At 41.4% G+C, this 23,480-nt stretch overlaps 1 protein-coding gene across 2 annotated transcripts in view; it reads right to left on the reverse strand.

Moving 5' to 3' along the window:
• USO1 (USO1 vesicle transport factor) overlaps positions 1-23,480 on the reverse strand; it is a 565,160-nt gene that overhangs the window by 221,561 nt on the left and 320,119 nt on the right. Inside the window, exons 13-17 of one of the 2 annotated variants that reach the window (XM_069230286.1) lie at positions 17,111-17,316; positions 11,526-11,546; positions 6,197-6,307; positions 3,942-4,060; positions 3,277-3,458 (exon numbers count right to left, since the gene is read on the reverse strand). In XM_069230286.1, the coding sequence (XP_069086387.1) occupies positions 3,277-3,458; positions 3,942-4,060; positions 6,197-6,307; positions 11,526-11,546; positions 17,111-17,316 (639 nt within the window). The remainder of the gene's footprint in view (positions 1-3,276; positions 3,459-3,941; positions 4,061-6,196; positions 6,308-11,525; positions 11,547-17,110; positions 17,317-23,480) is intronic. The other variant, XM_069230285.1, reaches the window with a different exon arrangement.

Here is a 23,480-nt window from a genome sequence, read left to right on the forward strand (position 1 = left end):
ACTGCGTGGAGCTCTTGATCTGCTAATTGTCAAGGTAAGGGAACACGTGGAGGCTTTCCCATCTAAGGTGAGCTGCTACCACAGTTAGACACTTGGTGAAGACTCTAGGGGCTGTTGTGACCCACAAAAGTCAGCACCTTTAACTGATAATTTTGGCTACTCACCACAAATCACAGAAATCTTCCATGGGCAGACTAGATGGGAATATGGAAGCAGACGTCCTTCATGTCGAGCGCATTCAAAAAGATTTGCTCTAACAGGGGGATGACATCCTCAAGTGTGACTATGTGGAAATATTCCAACAAGATATACCTGTTGAGGGGTCCGAGGTTGATTATAGGCCTGAGAGCCCCATTTTTCTTGTGAATGAGAAAGGAAAAGGTGTATACACCTCTGCTGCGATGTAGTGGCGGCGTCTGCTCTATAGCCCCTTTGGCAAGTAGTATGTGCATTGCTTCTTGGAGCAGGTGTCAGTGTTCTGAGGACAACTTGTGTGTGCAAGGGCGGGTGGTTCTGGGTGGTGTTTGGGTGAGTTCTAAACAGTACCCCTCCTGAATGATGTCTAGAACCCAGTGGTTGGACGTAATTGCCTCCAGTGAGACATAAACCCCAGCAACCTGCCCCTGAAATGTTTTAGATTGAAGGTGTTACTGTTTTGAGGTAGTGGCTCCTTTAGGAGCTGCCCCTTTGCCTCTACCCTTGCCACTGAACCCGCACCCCATTCCCTCCTCTGCATGTGGTGGAAGCCACATGCATGACACCTTTTTAGCTGCACCGGGGTACTGTGGGCAGCAAAAGCAGACACAGGTAGTGGAAGCTTGTAGTGCACCAATGTTTTTAGATTTGTCAGTGTCCTTCTTGATCTTCAAGAGCATTTAGTCGACCTGAGGGACAAAAACATGCTCATCATTGAAGACCAAATTAAGAAGGTGTTGCCGCACCTCCAGTTTAAAACCGGAGGCATGCCGCTATGCATGGTGGAGAAGACTGTAATTAATGCTTCGAGCAGCCACGCCCGCTGAATCCCGAGAACACTGGATTGTTGGTATTGGAGATAATTTTCTCTTCTGCAACCAACTCATGCCCCATCTTGCAGTATTGCTCTGGGAGACATTGTATGAGCTTCTCTATCTGGTCCAAGTGGGTCGATCCTACAGGAAGAGCAAGCCCACGTAGTTGGCGATGCTCCACTGTGCGGCAGACTGAGCTGCCACAAGCTTGCCTGCAGCATTTATTTTCTTGGCTTCCCAGTCTGGAGGGGGCACATCCCCAATGATTTGGGAATTAGTGCTCTTCCTGGTCAAAGAGACCACCAGAGAATTGGGGCGTAACTGTCCTCTGATGCAGGAGGGTCTGAGGGAGAAGCCTTAAAGTTCTTGTGGAATCAAGAACGTGATGACTAGTACTTAAAGGCTCTTTGAATCTATCTCTAGCAGCCTTGAGCATGACTTTCAACATGGGCAAGTACTGGAGGGAACTCTGCATAGAAGGTTTCTTGCAGGAAATCCTCCTTCTCAGGTTGGAGAGAGACCAAACAGAAATCGGCCAAACTTATTGATATGAGCCACCTTGTGAAGAACGTAATGGTAGGAGGTTGTGTTGTCATGGTGAGAGGGTTTGGTGGAGTATAAATCTAGGTCAGTGTCTGCCAGGGAATCGGCATGATAATCATCCCAGGGCCCCACGGGTTATAAGGGTGTTCATAGGGGTCATAGCAGCAAGTTGGAGGTAAGAATAGAAGAGGACAGAGAAATAGGAGGAGGAGGAGGAGGAGGCAGCCTGGAAGGGCCTGGCAGAAGTGGAAAGAGGCCTCTGTCATGGTACCAAGGGTTTTTGGGCATTGGCATTGAGGGCCTCTTCAAACGTTAGACTCCCCTTGTGGGCATTCTTGGGTGGTGGATAAGGCTTAGCAATGATCCTGCCTGTCCATGACTGGATGTGAATCCTCTGCTGTCCAGCGTCTAAACATTCCTAGAGTCTTCAGAATAGGCTGGTCAGCCTGAAAAAGATGGCCTGAATAGAGTCATAGAGGGTTGGCATCCAGAACTGAGGTAAGTTTTGGCTCTGAAGCTTCCGACTCCAAATGTGGCTGGCCGGCCTTCTTTGAAATCGACGTCAAATCAGCAGATGTTGAGGGGTGAGTTTATGAGGCTGACTTCGGCACAGAGCGGTGCGACTACATTGGGTCCTGCTTGGTGTCCAGGAGCCATCTGAAGAAGCACAAGAGCATGGTGCTGGTGTCTCAGCAGGATGGGTGGTAGTGGTACTCACTGCAGCACTCCGCAAGGGGCAATGAGCTTGTGGATCCCTTCGGCTTTGACTTTGGAGGCGGCCTCCTCTGAAGAGAACACCACTTCGAACTCTGCATCAGACATGCCCAGTTGTTGCATAACTATCTCCACTCATTCGCCGAAGATCTATGGAGTGTCCTCCTCTCCTCTGTGTTACGCCATTGAAGCCAAAGCAATGTGAAACGCCCCATAGTTTCCAAGGGTCTTCTTATTACAGAAAGCAAGACACTGAACAGGATTCCTCTTGGTGATCCGGGAAGAAGGACAGGTTACAAACTTTGTGCAAGTCCGTCCTTGGATATCTGACGTGGCAAGAAAGGCATAACTGAAAGGAAGCTATTTCCATTACGTTGACATTCTCGACCTTCAAAGGTGATGGGAGTCGAAGGGGCAAAGCCCTGCTGACAATTCATCGACTACGAAGAAACAAAGTTGAAGAAACACCAGACAAGAAAGTGGAACTGCTTGGACTGAAGAGGGACGTGTCGAAGGCTCGACGAGTACACAAGGAGTTTTCCAAAGCTCCCATAGACATGTCTAAACCAGAGAGTGGAAAAAAACAATCTGACCATGGAGCAGATGCCTATGTGCATTGTCTACAATAGATGGAGTCACCACTACTCATGACTCAAAAAGACTTCTTGTAACAAAAACAAGACACACACCTCCAAGCCCAACACTAGATGGCAGGAGTATGCACAGCATGTCTATTTACAGCTACACATGCCATGAACATATATCATGTGAAAAACAGATGTCTGAAAGTTTAGAATAAACTTGATTTTTACAGGCCACTTCCTAGCACAATTTAAAACCTCTGTCTGTAAATAACAACTGAGTAACAGTTTTACTGTTAATCAATTTCCTAGTACTCACTTGGATAAAATGTGTACCTCTTCAGATGGGCCACAGATTTTATCATCTTACGCACATAAAAAATAAGACTACGCACCTATCACTAAGGCAATACAACAGTGGGTCTTACCCTCCAATTCTTTAACCAGCTTGGTAAACTCGTGATCGAATATCATGTGGTCTGGACTGGAAAAATTTGGCTGAGGTTTCTGAGCAGCTTTTGAATACAACTCGTGCTTTGAAATGAATCCCAGTTTCTCTATGAAATTCTCTTTTCCAATTCTTTTCTCTATCAACTGTTTTAGTTTTTCTCTGGAAAGCAGGTAAATGGAAAACAAAAATCACATATTTAATCAGTTAATGTATTTCAAAAGGAGACAAAATGAGTTTACCAACAGTGAAAATGTGTTTAAATAAAGCTAGGTTATTTCTACATACTAGTAACGTAAAATAAGCATGAGATGGCCTGGTTAACCCTTCCTCAGAGAACAAGAACAATAACATCTTAGTGCTGGTAGATTGTAGCACAGGCAAAACAAAGATTTTGCAGTTGTAAAAACCCTGCTTTAAGAAAGTAGCGCCAGAACAGTTAATGGCTAGCTAACACCAACATCAATGATACGTTGTATGGGTGAGAAAAAAAGGTAATCACTTGCACTCTCCTGAACTAAACAAATTGAAATCAAAATAACAATTTAATGCTTTCATGGGACCACTCATTTCTCTCATAGAATAAATGTTTGTACAGTAGAGCTCCAAGTGCTATATCAAAGACAGTATTGTCTTTGTTCTTACTTGGTATTGTCTTCTAAAGAATTGTCATTGTAGTAAATGGAAATGCCCAGTAGTAGTGCGCACAAGCCTTGAACCAACTGCTCATCTTCTCCAAGATTCTCTGAGATTTGTCCAGTGAGCTGAGAAACTTGTCAAGGAATTTGAAACATTTTGCAGTCTATGCACAGACTGTTCAGAACACCACTGAAACTAATTCCACAGTAGCTTTTACTCTTAACATTCAGAAAAAATGCAATTTTCTCATGAAGTAAAATGTAGTGAAATCAAAGAGTTGGGCATTGAGGTAGGATGTCATGATGGTGTCAAAGTATTTTTACATCATTATGAATTTATCCTAAAGCTTTACAGTCTACCTGTTCATTCTACATCAGAAGAGGTGCCTACAGGCTAAAATCAAACATTAAGGGTTGACTTCGGGCCACGACATTTGTACTATATTGCTCGTTGTAGATGCAAAATTCTGTGCATGTCAAGGGAAGCCGTGTCACACTGGCCATGTTCAACTCTTTCTTTAGAAAAATGATTTACCAAACAATATAACCCAACACATAGTAGAATTAAGAGTGCTGTATAACAAGGAATCTAACAGCGAAGAAGACACTGAAATTTATATCAAAATTCCACTACATGATTACAGTGAGTGATTTTCGTACAATCTACACAACTTTTTTGTAACTTGTCTTGTGTTCTTCTCCCAGTGAGCTTCGCAACCTGTAAGGTCACCAATAACTGAGGACAGTTACTGTTTTCCTTGAACCAGGTAATGTACTGACTAATGGCAGGTGGCACTAATCATAGTTGACAGGCATAGGTTTTTTTTTATTTTTATTTTTTAATTTATTTTTTAATATCGGGCACTTGGTGGAAGGCACATTAAAGGATATAACCCCTGTAAAATCTGTGCCACCACCAGTAACTATGTACCTTACTTTTTCTGCACAGTATGCATTCAATATGTTATGTCTGGCATGAATGTATGTGCTTCACTGTGTGCTATGATAATGAGGTCAGCCTTTGGACACGTCAAATGTTTGCACAAAATGGTGAAGATAGGTTTTTATTTTCGACCAAAGGACTCAAAGTCAGATCCTATTTGTAAAAGGTAGAACTATGCACCCAGCTGTTCGAGATCAAGAGATACCAGCATTTGAGATTTCCACTGAAACCCAACACCACATCCTAGTCATAAATGATGATGCTGTGCGTCTACTGAGAACTCCTAGTTCTGTGCATGTCTTCACTAATCAAAAAACCTGACCATGACTGTATAGTTTCGAGAAACGGGCACTTGATGTTTCAGTGCACCCAGAGAACTTACTTTGAGTGCTAATGCAACTCCAGTGCAAGTAATCTCTTTATATTAAACAATGAAGGCTCTCAACTGGTCGACCCCTAAAGCTGCATTACCTGAATATAATGCAACCTAAGATCAAAACCAGTGAGTGTTCAAGTGTGCATCCAAAGCTGTTTTAAAGTAAGGCCAGAAAATCATAGCTAACTTCATGCAATTTAGCATCTTTCTGGTCGTTTTACCACTTTGCTGCAGTGAAGGTATTGGGCAATAATCACAGTTCATGGAGACTGCAGAGCACATCCAAACAATTGTTCATAGTATAACACTGGATATGAGGGCTCCCTATTGTGATTGGTAGCCTTGTATCACAAGGAGTGTATTACTTGTGTTTGGTGTGGTACTTAAGCCTTAGAAGGTGCTAAGAACTATTACATTTTGTCTTGATCTTCATTTTAACTGCTTTGTATTCCCAACTCTAAATTAAAGGTATTATTTAAAGTTAGCTGGACATCAACTTAATCGAGAATAGTTGCTGCAGTCCTAAAGCATCTGAGCTCCAAACCCTGTAACACCACCTGGAGTAAAGTTCATGACTCCTCAACTTCCAAACCTTGTCTATACAAGTACAAACAATGGGACTTGGTTGCCCAAATGAAGTCTAATAGTTGTTTGTCATTCTGGAACATCAGAGATAAAACCACCAAAGGTGACAATAATTACTGACTGTCCAAGGGCCAAGAGAAGCACCTCACACAATATATACAAACAAAATTAAACACTTTAAAGCAAACTGCTCTAAAACGTGAAAGTAATTAGATTATGAGGCACTAACATTTGGAGCGTAATGTTGAAATCACAGAGAAAGAACAGTCAGGTTGTGAACAGTGACAATATATGAATCATGATTAATAAGACAGTGCTCAAACATGCACATCAATTGCCGACTGAAAATAAAGGATACAAATGAAACATTTCTTGAATTATGAAGGAAATGTGCAACTGCAATGGGACAGTTACTTAACCAGGTACACAGCAGCATTAACAGCCCAACTCGTGTCTGTACCTTGCTTCCCTGTGAAAATAATATGGTGGATAAATGTATTAGCGTACATTCAAGTAAGTCTCTTGGACTTAAGAATTTAAAGCCAGGCACTGTATAGATACATTTTAATGTTTTGCATACCACCTGCTTATAAAATAGCCATACAAAATATCAGGTTAGTCCAAGAGCCACAGCAAACAAAGTCAAGTTAAAGAAACCGAGGTCATTGCAGGTGCCAAAACTGAACAGATTAGTACTGATGCAATTTACGGCAGGTGGTAGCATTCAAATGAGTACACAATTGGACAAATAAAAAACAAACATGAAGAACAACGTAAGACTGATCAATTTCATTTGAACCTACTAGAGAATACAGGCAAAAGGTAAGTTTAACGACTTACTTTTCATTATCAAATGATGGCAAAAATAAATTAGTTTTGCAACCAATTTACATGGAATACATTTAGGGCTGTATCTTCCTATTGTTCTAGGTTTCAACATAGTATTTAGCCAGTACCAATAAGGTCATGTTTTGCCTATTACACAGAGTAGTGCTCATCCTGTAGTTAACATGGAAGGGTTTTGTTGAGCTCTAGATGCCTTCTAGCATGTAGCAATCAATTTAATTAAATCTAATAGTTGTGTAAATGTAGCTGTCTGAAGGACAAGTTAACATTAAACATTGGGTGAATTTTTAAACCATTAGTTAACCACTGCATGCAACAGATTTAAACAGACTGAAGCAGTCAAATGATAGGCATGTAATGATTCAAATAGGAACATGTGTGGCACAGGATGGAGTAGTCTTTAAAATAAAGGAAGTGAGAATGTTATGCACCCACCCAGGCTATGGGAAGGAAACAAGGATATTATATAAGCTACTGTATGTGATAACAGGAGAGAAAAGCGCCATGAAAACAGTTAACAAAACAATCATGTTTCCAGTACCACTATTTGGTGAAGCAGTGCTTACAGGTTGATAACAAGCAAGAGATAATGGACCAAAAGTAACAGATTCCATATAGGTAATGTGTTTCCCTTTTTTCACATCATAATTACATGTCCACACAAAGTAAGAGACTGGATTACTGTAAACAGGTTCTCAACCACAATAGTTGTGCCCAGAGTTTGAATTGACAAGACGTCCCGGGCCAGCCAGTTCAGGAAAATATTAGAGGGACTTCCAATGCAAGATCCCTTCACTAACTCCAGGAAGAAGCGGAAGACTAATTTCTGTCCCTGCTAGTAATATTGGCAATCTGGCATTCCACCAAAGTCTGAGTAAAAAGTATTTTTCTAATCATTACTGAACTCTGATTACTCATCATCTTTGGAATCATTATTTACAACAGTTTTCTCTGCATGACAGCTTGATTCCCCATAAAACTGTTTAGTACTTTTATTTTCTCTATTCTTGGCACTGCAACACAGCAAAAAACCTGAGGGGGTTACTTGTTGAATCATAAATCAGTTTGTAAGAAGGCACTTACAACACTCCAGACAGTATTCTCTAAAGAGATGGCAGTTTGACTTTAGATATGAACAAGCATTTCCATGCCTCAATGTTGGCCTGCCACTAAAAGTTACTTTCGTTTAAAGAAATGTCAAAGTCATAAATATCTGGTACATTTACTGACCTGAATCCAGTCATTGAGGAATTAGAGTTAGATTAGGATATTTGCTATAGTAGTAGATTTCGACCTCCTCAAAGGACCTCGAAAATTAGCACTGATTGGTAGTTAGTATGATGGCAGATCAGACCATTAGGCCTGAAGTACATCTTCATCAGCCTTTCTCTATTCATGGACATCTTAGTCTATTCTGGAAGTAAAGGCTAATGTTTCCCCTGACGAAAACCCCATAAATTACCTATATGAGCCTATGTCGAAAGGATGACTAGAGTTAAGTGTCAAGCCTTCACTTTGTGTTTTCTATAACTGTATATTGGTAAACTAACATTTCCCTGGTCATTCTACACAAGAAGGTAGAACATCTTTCAAACATAAGGACAGAGTTCAGCCATTGGCAAGAACAGATGACCAACATCAGTTTGGCTGTCCAAGGATGTTCTCAAACTCATGGCTTCCTCAAATTCAGTTTTCCACTGGCAACACCCAAAATGAGATCTGCACTGTAATACAATAGTCAAAATATGACCAAGGGGCAAAACTACAGCCCAAAGGGAATCACTTTTTCTATCAACCTTCACTCATCAAATCCGAAGGACATTAGGAAGGCATTTTTTTTAAAGAATTGTAATATAAACATGCATTGTGTTGCAACTCAATCGGAAATGACGTACCAAATTGCCCTGAACTTTTTGCAAGCATCAATACTTTTTGCATACAACTCTTCAGGGTGTTTGACCCACTTCATTTTACATAGCCAATGATTCAGAGTGAGAATCACTGTAGATCTCCAATTTTGCAGAATCAGAGACTCTTAGCAATCAGTGTGTCAATAAAGGAAAATTGCTGCTGCTGAAGAGTCATTTGTCTATGTGGAGCACACATACCAAACAAGGCTTTGAAGGGATCAGGACTGATATGGACCTGCAACTTATCACTAATAAACTGAACAACCTTTTCCCAAAAGGGAGACAAAGCAGGGCATGTAAAGCAAATGTGTACCTAGTCACCCTTGCCATGGTTACATCTAAAACACGCTGAGTTAGTCCAGAACATCTACTGTATTCGACAGGGAGTATAGTATAGCATCCATTTTGATTAAAAAGCCATTCTCCTATAATTTGCTCTAGGGATTGCCTTATGAGCCATTTAATTATACCAGGACGACGAACTTAGTCAATCTTACATTCTGTGGAGGCCATTGCTTTTTTCAAAAAAGGCGAAACCACTACCTCCCATAACTTTGGGTATAACTGACTATACCAATTGCCAATTCCTGTGAGACAGGACACAAAATAGGCACTACTGATCAGAAATGCCTGGCAGATGCGTTAAGTGCCCGTCTATTACTTTGCAGAAAATGACTGATTTGCAAGTAAGAGAATGCCAGTTTGGAAGGGATGGTGAGATTATTGAAAATCAGCTGTTTCCAGGACTTCACTGCACTGGTCAGCAAAACGTCACTGTGCCTGTGAAATCCTGCACTTTCCCAGCCCCTAATGACTACAGTCTCCAATTGTACTTCTAACTAACATCAATCTCTTAAGAGCATAGAGGGATGGAACTGGGGAATATGGAATTTATATTTTAAATTCATGAATCTAAAATCCCAAATATGAGGTGCATTGTATCTAGTTGGCTTAGGTAGTTTAGGTACTTAAAAAATACAGGGAGCCAGATGTCTGCCTCGCTCAGCCTCTGTAGAAGATAAAAATAATCCTAATGATTTTTCACTGTTGCAGCACAGACAAGTCAATTGAGGAAGGCTGCATGACAGTACAGCAATTGGTCTATTTCATTAAAAAACAAATCATGGATTTTAATCATGTTAGAAAGATGAACACAAATAACGGAATAATAGCTATCTTAACCAAGGCTATATGCCCCATAATGGTGAGGGCAAAAAATGTGATTGAAGTAGTAACCCTCGCACTTTATTAAAGGTGGTGGTATAATTTAATCGAAATAAACCTGCAAAATTTGTTAATCCCAAATGTATTATGGGGCGGCTATCAGAGTAATGTAGTCCTCAATGCAGCATGTAAAACTGAGGGATTACTATTAAATAGAAGAGCTACAGACTTGCCATGATTGATCTTGTACCCCCCAATGTCAGTAAATTCCTGAATTGTAGTTAATGCGTTGGATATGTTTTGCTCCTCCACGGCCAGATATAATATGATCTCCGCAAAGAGGTTTAACGTGTGCTCCCTAAATAGGGGCTCAGATTTGAGAGTCTTGTCTTAAAGCTGCAGCCAGAGGCTCAATGAATAAGGCAAAAAGAACAGGTGACATAGGATACCCTTGCCTTGTTCCACTTTTGATTTAAACACACCCCACTGTCTGCAAACTGATTACAATGCTGGCCTCAGTCTTCTTATATAGGCTCTCCAAAAGGTGGCCCAATTTTGGAGGGAACCCAAACACAGCAGTAGAGTGAACAAGACGGCCCATTGTACTAAATCACAAGTCATGAATTAAGACAATTCAAATTCAATCTCACTCCACAGGAACAAATAGTTTAAGGCAGATAATGAGGTTGTATCCTAAACACATAGGACCCGACTCCAAAGTGCAGGTATATGTATTGTAGATGGTCACAGTCAGAACAGCCTAGAAGTGCGTGGGCTCTGAAGCAATGTAGGTTTGTCACATTTTCTTGTAGTTGTATGCAGACATCACTATACCAACCTCTTGTACAATTAGTATTCCTAATGGCAAGATGCACATAAATAACACCAATTCAACATTACTCAAAACCACAGAGTAAAAAAAAAATGTGCACAGGATTTACATTTAAAAAACAATTATTGATTAAAAAACGCATTTACACATTCGGTGACAATTTTTACTTTGCATCAAGCACATGCTTGCAGGGGATGTCACTTTCAAAAGCAGGTAATGGCCCCAAATAATGTACAGAATATTTTAGACAGATTAAAGAAGAGGAATATTTGAAGGAGTCTTAAAAGAGTGTGCTAGAGTACTAAGAGTGCAGGTTGAGCTATGCCTCCAAATAAATATTTTTAAAAAGCTGAAGTTACAGCTTTAAAATGACGGCCCCAGACAAACATGTCTTATGTTACTTGCAAACACATTTCAGTAGTTTATAATTTTAATGCAGGAATTAGAGAGCCCTTGTTCCCTGCCTGGTAAATCAGGCCATCAACGTCAAACATGTTCTCCAGTGTTAAAAACCGTCCAAAAGCCCTTGCCAAAGTATTCTGGAAAAAAGCGACTTTCCTTTTAACAAACTTCTAAATGATTGTTCAAGAATGTAAAAAGGAATAAGCACAGATATCTAGATGAGCGCACAAAGAATAGAAACATGGAGTGATTTTAAAACAATGCCAATGCATTCAAACTCAAGGCCAGAGTGGAATGCTGCCCCCAATGGAAAGCAATAAATGCCATTCTGATCGGCGAGTCCAACCTTTTGCAAAGGAGTCCCTTAAACATCCAAAAGAATTCGCCAGGGAATAAACCAGTAGTAGTGAAACGCAGTGTAAGTAAAATCACATGAAAGCAGTTAAAAATGTGTGAAACCAAAGGCAATAAAAAAAAAAACCAAACAAAGCCCTTCAAGTGGCAAGAAAACACCTAAGCAGCAAAATACATACCCGTCTGTCGATTTTATCACCCTGCAAATTACACAGCAAAAAGTTCAATTTTAGACATCCACAATTGTAGAATTTTAAAATTATTGCACGCAGATTACATGGAACCATGCGCTGAATCCCCTTCCATGCCCCCAGCATCCTGGAAAAGAGTATATAAACTAACTTTTGCAGCATACAATGGAATGGAATATGAGCATGCAGTGATAAAAGGGAAATTCCCAAATTTCCATTTAATGTATTATATAGATGCCCCAGGTAATTCTTACGTGTACGTTTAAATTAGTACTTTCAAAGGAGAGTGAAATTGCCACATGTTTGTTAAAGCCAAACTAACACGTTTGTGCAATAAGAAGGCTAACTCTGCAAAGGTGCTGGATGGGGTAAAGGTGCTGGATGGGGTAAAGGACAGACACGGAAATCCCACACAAAATATTTTTCAAGATATAAATGTTGCGCATGAACATTTTAGATAATTAGTTGAAGCCTGCATGAGATGCATTGTTACCCCAGAGAGGATGTCTGTATCACATTACACTTGCCATTTAAAGCACAGAAGAAAAATACACATGATAGATAGAATATTTCCCTCTTCACAGCATGCAATGCAAAATTCCTGAAATGATTTGAAAGACTGTGTACATTCAGAGACCCAGACATGTAATCTGGCACTACCTACACCACATGATAAAGATTGCTGATACAATTATCACAGCCTAAAACTTTTCACCTTTAAAAAGAAAAAGTAAACATGTGTTAGACATACCCTGACAGATAAAGGTGTGGCTCTGAGCCATACACTGATCTCATACACTAGCACTTATGACTTGTTTTCCTGAGTGGTAGATTAGTTCCAATGTGCTGTGATCCCTTAGAATGTCTTCATTTTGCAAACCCCTGCTTATAAACTACGAAACCAGCGCTAATGCAACTCATACTGGGGCAAAGGCCTTCAGAATGTCAGCACTCCTACAGGTACATACTGAAACTGGTAGAATGCCTTGGCATTCGGTGATATCACCTGAGGCTTCAGTCAACCCTAAAGGCACTGTCTCTCTTAGGACCCAGGACACCACTCCATCCTGATTGTTGCAGTAAAACATGGTGGTGGTATCTTGAGAACCTGTAGCAGCTTCCCCTTGATGGTTGGCAGGAAGGCCTTAAGTGATCTGCAACTTCAACAGTGATATGGAGTCGTGGTTTCTGTCAGACCAGAGTCCTCTGATCTGTACTACCCCCACATGACTACTACAATCCAGCAGTAGCACATCCATCACCACCATCAGTTCTGGGTAGGGAAGGGAGAGGTTTGCTGCTGGTCCAACTGCAGTTGAACCTGTCTGGAGATGATCCCCGACTGATTGTGGCAAGCCACTATCAGCAGCCAGTCAGTGGGGTGGGAAAAACTGGTATTCCCAAACTCTAAAGATGGGTGGTGATAACTGCCATCACTATCGTGAACACCTAAGGAGCGCTGAAAAAGTTCTTAGCCTGCCTTGAGTCAGGGGAGAGAGAACCTGCACCACTAGAAGCTATTTGAGTTTGCCGTCGTTGTCTAAGATAGGCAGAAGCCCTTCATCCTTCTTTGACACAAGGAAATAGCAAAAATAACCTACCACTATTTCTTAGTACAGAATCCTCTTGATGGCTCCTATGGAGAGTAAAGCTTGCACTTCCTGCAAGACAATGGGTAGATGCCCCTCACAGCTATTCTCATGTAGGAGAAAGGATAGGGCATAGCCCCGCTGGATGATTTGGAGAATCCATCTAATAGATGGTATTGATTGCAACCCTGGAAGAAAGTACTGGCTCCACCCTACGACAGGAATTTTATGTGGCACTAATGGAAAGCTAAAGAGAATTGGAGGCTGCAGCCTCAGTGGAATGGGACTGATACCCAAGGTGACCTGCATGCTGCCTACCAGTTCCACATCCCCGTCCTCTAAATAACTGGGGTGACTGCAGAGGGGCATTGATAAACTAGCACTATCTTTATGCTGAGCCTCAGACATTTCTAAACGGGTGAGGAAAATGTTTGGCATGGGAGGGGTGTGTTTGTGTGTGGGGGGATGTCGAAAGACTCAGAGAATGCTGTGGTCCTAGTCTTCTTAAAGTATTCCACCACAGAATCAGCTTTTCTGATGAGTAGACATGAGCCTTCGAGACACCAGTACATCTCTTAGAAAAATCTGTGGATCGCATCAAAGCATGGCGGCAGAGCACTGCACAGAGGCAAACTGCTCTCTGCAGGTAATCTGTAGTATTAAGGCCAGCACAAATAACACATTTGGCGGCTTCCTGACTATCCTAGATAGTAGGAGCAAAGAAACCAAGTTTTTGTTGGACCCCTGCCAAGAACTCACAAGCCATGTCCCAGAGGGGGCGAATAGACAGGTCCATCAAACAAACTGTGTTGACTGACAATCAGTGCTTTGCTAGCCAAACAAATCATCCCCTGGTGTCAGAGCCAAAAACAGAATGGAACCTCAGAGGATGTTCTACGGTAGTGGAAAATAGGATCAGACTTAGTTTGTATGAGGATCAGGTGTGGTTTAGCAGATTGGAAGAGCGACTTCTTTAAGGGTTGAGCTGATGCTGAATTGGAGTCCGGCATCAGGAGGTGGTACTAGATTTTCCCCTGGCAGCATCGGTGCTGCCACTGATTAAGGCAAGACAGATGCAGGTCTTGGAGCCAGGGAAGAAGTCCACACCAGAATCAGATGCTGAACCTGTGACAGGTCCATGGGGTACAGATGGCAATAGGGACGGATCCACCTGCAGTAATCTGACTGAGGGCCCTTGCAGATCTTTGGGCCTAAAGCACACCAGAGGGATTCATGAGTGCCAAAGATATACAGCAGGATATCCTTAATGGTACAGACCTAATGCAGCACCCCTAACGGCCTGGGGAACAATGGGTGCATACAGGTCAAATGCAGGCTCATCTCTTCAATCGGAGATCTAAAGCAAGTGACTGGCACGTTTAAGCCCTTGCGACTTATTTTTTGATAGATGGTGGCGGGATGGGGTTGAATCCTGTTTTGGTTTCTTATGATTTCACTCTGACTTTGACGTACCAGAGGACTTTAACTGGGAAAACTTTGGAGCCTTTGGCTTAAAGCGAGAGCAAGTCTTACACAAAGCAGTGACATCTTTCCAAGTTCAGGGGCATACAGATTTGCAGTCCTAGATTGTCTTTGGGTGCATGAGGACAACCGCCAAATACATACTTTGTGCAGGTCCATGACAGGCATGTTTTCTGAAGCCACTGTAGGTTTGCAAGGCAGTAGTTTTAGGAGAGGACATCATTCCCTTTCACACTAGAGTTGTATTGGGAGTTGTCAAAAGACTGACAAAAGTGGGAGAGAAGCTCAGATTCACAATTGAAAGTGCAAAAAGAAACTGATGTTGGTGTGCATGGGTAGCACTTACATGAGGCTCCTTTCCATCACTTTAGATGCATGGCCCCACCTAGCAGTTGGTGGAAGCACTGCTTAAAAAAATCTTTGGGGATCTAGTCTGGAGACTGGGGAAAATTCTAAAAGTGAGGAACCTGCAGTTAGAAGTGTTCATCAGAAAGGCTGTTATAGTTTAAGGTTAACTGAAAGTAAACTATAGTGAGACCGACTGCTAAAAGATTCCCCCCCCGTAACCCTTCCTTTGATGCTCAAACTTTCCAAACCAACAAGGCACAAGTGGTGTAGGGATAAAAAAAAACTGGAAAGAGAAGATGAAAGCATACTCAAAAAGTGAATGAGGCAATAGAAAGAAACTGTAATAATACAGCATTAAGATGAGGTATAACAACGACAGGAAATCATGGACACATTTCCAAATTGACTCACAGTAAAGGAGCATTACTGTTGTTAATGTACAACCTTGTAAGTGCTCCTTCTCATATCGCTTACAGAGAGGGTTTAAGGCTATCTAAAGACATAAATACAGGCTGGCATTGTAGTGGAGAGAGGGGCAAAGACAGTTTAAGCAAAATGGCAACGCTACACCCCTTCACAGAGATCAAAGCAGTTTGTTTAGCTGTGATAAACCCCAAGGGTAGCAGAGCAGCAGTACTCATTTGTTTCTTAAAGGAATCAGGAAAATAAAAATAAGAATTTTGGAAATGGAAGCGTTTTCATGATGTCCCGGAGATTAAAATACTTACTTGAGAGTGGAATGTGCTTTTCAAGGAAGTTTTGTGTGGAAAGGTACTTTTGATTTTTGCAACTGACACAGGGTAAAGAGGGTATTAAGAGTTAAACACACATAGGTAAAAGAGGTACTGTTATGAGAAATCAGGGAGAGGCATGTGGTAGAAGTAATGTATTAGATTAGAGACACAAGAAAAAGGTAAGGAGTGACATTTTTTGTCTTTGAAAGGAAGTCTTAAAAAAGTTCTTTGCATAGCAATAGGAATGGTACTTAACAATGGCTGTCAGGAGGGTAATTACATATAAATAGTAACTTGAGACAAACAGCGAGTGGTGGAACACAGTAGGGTCATTACAAGTATCTTTAGAGAATATCTGACATACTTACTTATTACCTGTGTGCGGTCTGGAGTATAGGTATTTTGACTGCATGGTTTCAGAGAAGATAAGCCGTGGGAATTAACCTTTTATACACTAGAAGGTGAGTTTTTACAGTATGACCGAGCTGTGAGGGAGGTTTTGAATCTAAGCTGACCAGGGAAAGTCACCAAGAGGAAAGGGCAGAGAAGCTCAATTATGAAAACCTTACAAGGTGACTTTGAAACAGAGTTTGTGGTTGGCTGAGTAAAAAGGTGTCAGTCAAGATATGATGTACCAGGTGCAAAGTGAAAACAGGAAGGCAAAAAGCAATCTGTGGTTCTGAATACCAAGTTAAGAAGTCTGTACAAGGCCAAATACTTGGCCAAGAGATGGTCTCATTGGTGTCTATGAGGCAGGAATAAGCTTGATTAATTTTGAACAGTATTTGTGTGAGAATACTACTGATCTAATGATCCCATTACATTTGGGAGAGGAGTAGTGCAAGAGTCCTACGAGTATGATGCCGCAGTGATCAAGTGTATTTGTGACTTGTCTAGAAAAGAAGGCACAGACACCTTTTTCCGTTTACAGTTATATCACAGTAGCTGAGGCAAAGGAGGACATAAATGACTAGTGGCAAAACTCATCTGGTCACGGAGGTCCACGACTAAGGGGGAGTTACGGTGTCTGGGGACAGAAAGTATGGTGTCCTGGAGACGTGAGACAAATGATTTAAGAATAAGCAGAGCATTAAAAGGCAGGGTGCCATCTTTTGTCTAGTGTCTCAGAGACACATTTCTGTCTGAAGAAGGGGTGTGAGTGAGAGAAAGCAGAAAAGTGGTTAGCTTTGTACTGGTGCAAGCAGAAAATTGCCAAAGGGAGTGGAGTAAAGGAGAAAAAGATTGGTCCTAGTCGATTACAATTTCCTAGGAAATAAGGGTTATAAAGCACTCATACTGCTATACTTCTATGAGAATAACTAATTCCCTACCACTCATACAGTTTTACTGGGATAAGGCAGATAGGTAGAATTCTATTGTAAGCTGATTCTTCATATAAATCTTAAGTGTGAATCCGTACCTGTGAAAGGATGTTAGTACACTGCTGAAGCAAAGACACAGGAGGGTTTCCAATACTGGTAGCAAGTTGAACTCTCAGCAATTGCTCCTTCTGGGGAGAATTTTCCTGTAGGGCATGAGCAAGTGCCACTGCAGCACACCAATTGGATAGTGAGTCAGTAGAAAACAAGCCTCCACAGAGCAGCTGGCCAGCAGAAACTGAATTTGCTAGAAAAGAAACAGTAATGGCTTAGTGTGAGCTGCTCATCTATTTTTCCAACTGGCAACATACAGCATGAAAGGGAAACCACAAATTATTTTCAGAATAGTGTCAAGTGGCAAAACTCCTAATTAAAAAAAGGTGAGAACTGAGAGAGATTTGCACAATGTGAAAAAAACCTTTGTTCTACCTGCTCAGAAATAAAGTCAACTGCCTGTGGGCAGGGAAGGCACCAGGTTAAAAAGAGGTTAAGGCAATTTGGCAAGTGTTAGGATTTCCATGGGATGTATTTTTGATACATATGCTCCAGTACCCTAACTTGCTGGAGAGAATGCCATAAAAGCCCAAAATGGAGAGAGGCTGGACAAAGGAGTTTCTGCTTCGAACAGTTAAAATAGATTCCCAATTACAGATACATATATATACACCTGTCTCTGATATTAGCAATTGGCACAAACTGCCTAAAATTAAAGTTCAGGGTTTGACTATGCCACTGAATGTCACAGCACAATGGTGAACACACGAGAAGAACACTTCATAACAGTTTTATAGATCAGCCCATTTTATTAAACTTAGAATACCAGGAAACCGTTGATAAATTCACATTGCCCCTCATTTACATTTCTCTGAATAATAACGTCAAATATGGGCATCTTCAGCTTCAACACAATCACATCATCAAGTAAATTTGTAAATGGGCAAGAGCACATTAATAATGGTGTTTTTCAGAACAAAGATTAATGATTAGGTAGGTAGAAAAATACTTTATTAGTTCATAAAAACCATAAAACACATGTAAGAGAACAATTACAGATATCAGTTAACCTAAAAAGTGTGCAAACAATAAAATGTAAGAAAAAAAAAAAAAGAGGTCCTCATAATTAAAATGAAAGAAACACAAATACGATTCTGGACACAAACATGAGATATTGTTTTAAGAGAGCATAATCACAACATGAAGGATGTATAACGTCCTATCGTCTAAAGGTGCATTCAAGATTAACAAAACCCTTGCATTGCTGATACTCTTGTCTATAGGATGGATTCTGATGTTATGTGACTGAACAGTTCCCTTTTTTTGCCTAAAGGGTGCTAGATGAGCTTGCAGGAGCCACCGAGGCAGAAAAAATTATCAGAAACTGGATTAATCTGATATTTAGCTTTTTATTACTTGGGTCGAGAGCTGTCATGACAGCCGACTTGCAGGACAGGCCTTCTTAGGGTATTAAACTCTCTTCTCAGTAATTTCCATCTTTGATTTCCCATAGCTGGACAAATGCAGACCACATGGATTAGGGTCTCCCTAGTTTGATGACCCAGTCTGCTGGCCTGTGGATGCATCCCTGCCTCTTTTCCATTTCGGTAGGAAATCAAGCGTTGGTACATCTCCCAACCTCATCCGTACGAGGGTCTGCTTAGTTTTTCGTGCTAATGAGGAGGACATGTTAGGAGATTCCTTATCCAATGCATATGAATTTAAGACCAACCATCCATGAGATCGGTGCAATAGGGCCTCCAAGTGTTCTAACTGGCTTAAGATTTTGGCTGATTTGTTAACTCCTTTTCTAAAAGTTGGCGCCGGTAATGAGCTGCCCCACAGATCACCCACCTCCAGCTGTGCTATGCGGTTTTCCCAGTAGTCCTTAAAAATCTTATTACCCCTCAAGATTGATTTCCTGCCAGACTAGATTTGCAAGAGTCCCTGTGGGTGCTAAATGTAATTTATAACAGCCATTAACAAATGCTGCCGGTCTTGCTAATTAATGCTTTGTAAGCAAGAACACTAGTCTGACTTGGGCCTGGGAGGCTGATCTAGAAAGTTGGAAGACTTGTTTATACGATTTCACTAATAACTCATTTAGTATGGCCGCCCCCCCCCCCCATATTATTTCTGTCTCGTATGCAAGGGTCAGGAGTAATTTTGCTCTCATAACCATGGTCATTGGTTTTAAGGGTCACCCAAAGATGGACTTTGCCAAGTTGACGAATGCATGGTTTAGGGCTTGTTTCTTTCTCCCTTATTACTTCTTTGTGGCTGCAAATGTGCCTTTAGAGTCAATCCTGACCCCCAGGTATGTGTATGCTACTTCTTCCTCAATATGCTGGCCATTCAAATACCACTTTTGGCGTAAGGTAGGTTTACGATTAAGGGGGATTACTTTGGATTTTCCATAGTTTATTTCTAAATCATTAACCAGCACATATCCTCCTAAGTAATTCAAACGTTTCTGTAAGCCTACTCTAGAATTACTAAGCAGCAGATCATAAGCATAAAGTAGGGTGGATTTTGGCAACCCCGTAAACTTGATGGGTGGGCTGGCTGCTTGCCAAGGGTTGGAGATAGATCTGCTATGTACAGATTGAAAAGGAGCAGGGCTAGTATACAGCTGTGTTTCAGACCAACAGTGGTTTTGATAGGCCTGGATAGATAAGAGCCGTCTCCCAATTTGATTTTAACACAAGTGTTAGAATAGAGCATGATAATGGCATTTAATAACTTCCCTGGTATCCCCCCACTGCTGTAGTTTTATCCATAATTTATCACTGGGGACACAGTCAAATGCAGCTTTAAAATCCACAAAACATATATAAAGGGGTGTCCCTGTAGCCTTTGCTCTATTGATTACCAAGCTTAATGCCATAAGGTTTATTGAAGTGCCCTGTTTTTTTGTGAAACCTGTTTGGTTGATAGGGAGCCTGCCTTTATCCGTAGCCCACCATTCTAGGTGCTGCAGGATTCCTATGGAAAGATATTTTAAGTCAGCATCCAGAAGGGCGATTAGACGATAGTTTGAAGGTAAGGAATTCCTTCCCTCCCTTATAAATGTGGTGGATTATCGGACCCTTCAAGCTGTCTGGGGTCAGGCCTGTTGCTAGAATATAGTTGAACATTATGGCGAAGAAGGCCACCCATCTTGATGTACACTGTTTAAATAGGGCCTGTTGTAGGCCGTTAGGGCCAGGCGCACAGTCTTGCTGTGTTTTTTCTATTAGCTTAGTTATTTCAAAAGAACTAAAGGTAATAGGCTCCTCAGGCTCCCTATTATCCACAGTTGTCTAACGTTGGGCTGGGCTGGTGTCTGTCAGGGATATTTCTTTAAAATGAGATTTCAAGTATCCCACCCATACCCCCTCTCTGATATTTGCGTTGTTCGCGGCTCTGGGGCTTTTCTCAATTTTGTTAATCAAGCTCCAGAACCGACTGAAGTTTACCGGTGTCAATGCATAATGCAATTTTGCCCATAATGTTTCCTGCTCAGATCATTTAAAAGGCCAGATATCTCTCTTTAATAGTTTCCTTTCTTTCCGTAGAGTTTTTAAAATTAGTCAGTCGGATATTTCTGTAATTGTCTCTGAAGCCTATTCACTCCCGATTTCCTCAATCGTATTGGCTGTGACATGAGTATAGTCTTTCTATGCCCCAGGTATGCCCCCCTAAACCTGCCCCTCCCTGGAGATTGCTTAGTGAGGTTTTGTGTGAAGGACGTCCATATGTCAACTACCCCTTAATGGATCATAAGCCATATTTTCCAATTTCCCAATAGCTTCCTTTGCTTGGGCTGCGACCAACTCTGAGCTCCATTTTAGTCGCTTTAAGTTTTCTGAATAAAGTTCCCTATTGAGGAGGTTTGTTTCTTCCTGGATAGGCACTTGGCTACAGATTGTAATTATTTGTGGATTATGGTCACTTTCTGAATGGTCTTGTATTCTTAAGTCCCTCACAAGTTTGAATAGGGGGGACTCTGTACTTACGTTCTTTTACACTTTCAACTGAAAATTCATTTTTTTTTATTTTATTTGTTTAGTTTTCTAACAACATTGGCACTGCCTGATAAATAGGTATGACATTTAGCACCCCCTTGGTTCATGCAGGTAAAGTCTGTCATGTTGCCATCTGCTGATCCACTTTGGAAAGTGGGGCGGAGCATGAGTTGAAAGGAAGTTAAAGGAAACGGGTTAAAAAATAAGATTTCCTTTTTAGCTTTCAGAGCAATAGCTACTGAACATAATAAGACTAAACCTGGCTTGAAATAACAGATGCTTATTGTGATTCGAAGCATATTGGTCATTAGTTTATGTGATACTGGCAATAAACTAAAAAGCTTGGCAACTTTTAAAGAGTTATGTTTTCCTTTAAATGACATCTCTGCGGATGAATAGGGTAATTTTTGATTTGCTAAGAAGTAGCTAGATATTTGGTAGACAGCACCTTTCAGTTTGCCTTGCTGAGTTCTGCGTAGTTAAGAGGAACATACGGAAAATGATACTTACTCTGTAAGGATCTATTTGCAGGGGGCAGTGCTGTATATTCACATGCTGTGCATTATCATGTTATCTAGTGTTGCCATCTGACATTTGCCTGTTTTACTTCAAAGAAAGTCTTTCAAGTCAAAGGTGCAGTGTGATTACTCCCTTAGTTAACAATGTGCAAAGGCACCAACTCAATGTTAGAATGTTTTCTGCACAGCCAGTGACAGTAATATGCAGTGGTGAGTAAACGCAGAAAGGTGCACATTCATATTGCGAAAGGAAGTTAGGTAATAAAAGACAAGATCTGTAATCAGAGCCACACGCTTCTGGGGAGGAGGTGGGTGCATGTAAGTCTACAGCTCTGCAGTCAAAGAAGAGATGCTTACAGGGTAACATTTTCCATTTGTAGCATGTGCTTTATAGTTGTGCATAGACTATAAAGAAGGACCACGCTACTAGTGGTGGCTACCATGTGGATGATGCAGATGTTTCAAATAGTGTCCTGACCAAAGTTAGGCTAAACACTGCCTGGCTAATATATATATAAATTAATGTCTAATAAAGGCGTGTGCAGTGGAGAAATTAGAAGCTTTGTATATGTTGGCCAATGGGATATTTCCCTAAAAATCCACGGTTGCCGCATTTCTGCATGTAGATTGCACACTGATGGCAAGTATGAACGTACATGACTATCTGGCAATGCCTGTTTTGGAAATGGGCTGGAACTAGAAGGGTTTAGCAAAGGCTATGAACAACTAGTCAGCTTTTTAAAAGGGCATGGACCGGTCAAGGCAGTACTCAAGAGCTAGTTTGAAGTCTTAAGTTTGAAGGAATCTGTCACCTACTGAGTCTGGCTAAGTAGGAAAAAAAAACTGGTACTTCCAAGGTTTGATTACGCTGAAAAGGAGAAAACACCCTGGGAAGGAACTTTGGGTTAGTCCTGCGTACCACTCCATATTTATGAACGTGAAAATGGGGTTCTTATAATGTGAGGGCTTCCAGCTTATTAATAAATCTAAGATATATTATGGCTACAAGAAAAGCTACTTTCTAGGAGGAGTCTGGAGAGGGAAAGAGTGCAAAAGCTGAAATGGGGGTCAAATTATTCTAGTGAAGACTAGATTGAGATTACATGCAGGTGAAGGGGGAACTTAAAGAGGGATGACCCTGCAAAAAGGCTTTAACTACTGTTTTGCAGAAAAGGGAGCAATAGTCCCTGGTTTGCATATAAGCATCTATGGCTGCTAAATGGAGCATTACGGAATTGCCGGCAAACCTGAATTTAGCACGTTCAGAAAGTAGTGGATAATGCCCTGGACTGCCAGCTTTAGAGGGGTCCAAATGTTTGGGCTTGTAGTAAATGGACAAATTCTTTCCACGCTGCTGTGTAGCAGGCTCATATGGCAGGCCTGTGGAACTCTCCTAAGATGCTCATGCATTCTTGTGGAAGATGTAGGCAGCCAAACCCTAAGACCTCAGTTGCCAAATCGCTATGGTGAGTTTTGAACTTGGAGGTCTAGTTTGGCTTTGAAAACCTTAGAGACGGTTTGGCCTTTTGAGGAGTTTCTTGTGCGGCTTGATTGATATGTCAAGGAGTGCTGTGTACCAGGGCCGTCTGGGTCAGGAGGGTGCTACAAGGATGAGGGTTGGAAAGGTCTGACACATGGTTTTGACCATGAATGAAGGGGGTGGGAAAGGCAGAAAAGCTTAAGCAAAGCCCCTTGACCCCAGTTCACCCACAGTGCATTGCCCACTGATTGTTGATGTAAAACATGGAGGCAAAGTTTGGCCATTTTGCAATTTCAAGGGTTGAGAATAGGTCCATGTGTGGCGTGCTCCTGTGCTGAAATTAGTGACAGAGGAGATGCACACTGAGTTCCCAGTCATGGACTTGCAGATGCATCCTGCTGCAGGCTGGCCA

This window comes from Pleurodeles waltl, chromosome 1_1, assembly GCF_031143425.1.
Source record: "Pleurodeles waltl isolate 20211129_DDA chromosome 1_1, aPleWal1.hap1.20221129, whole genome shotgun sequence".
Lineage (NCBI taxonomy): Eukaryota > Metazoa > Chordata > Amphibia > Caudata > Salamandridae > Pleurodeles > Pleurodeles waltl.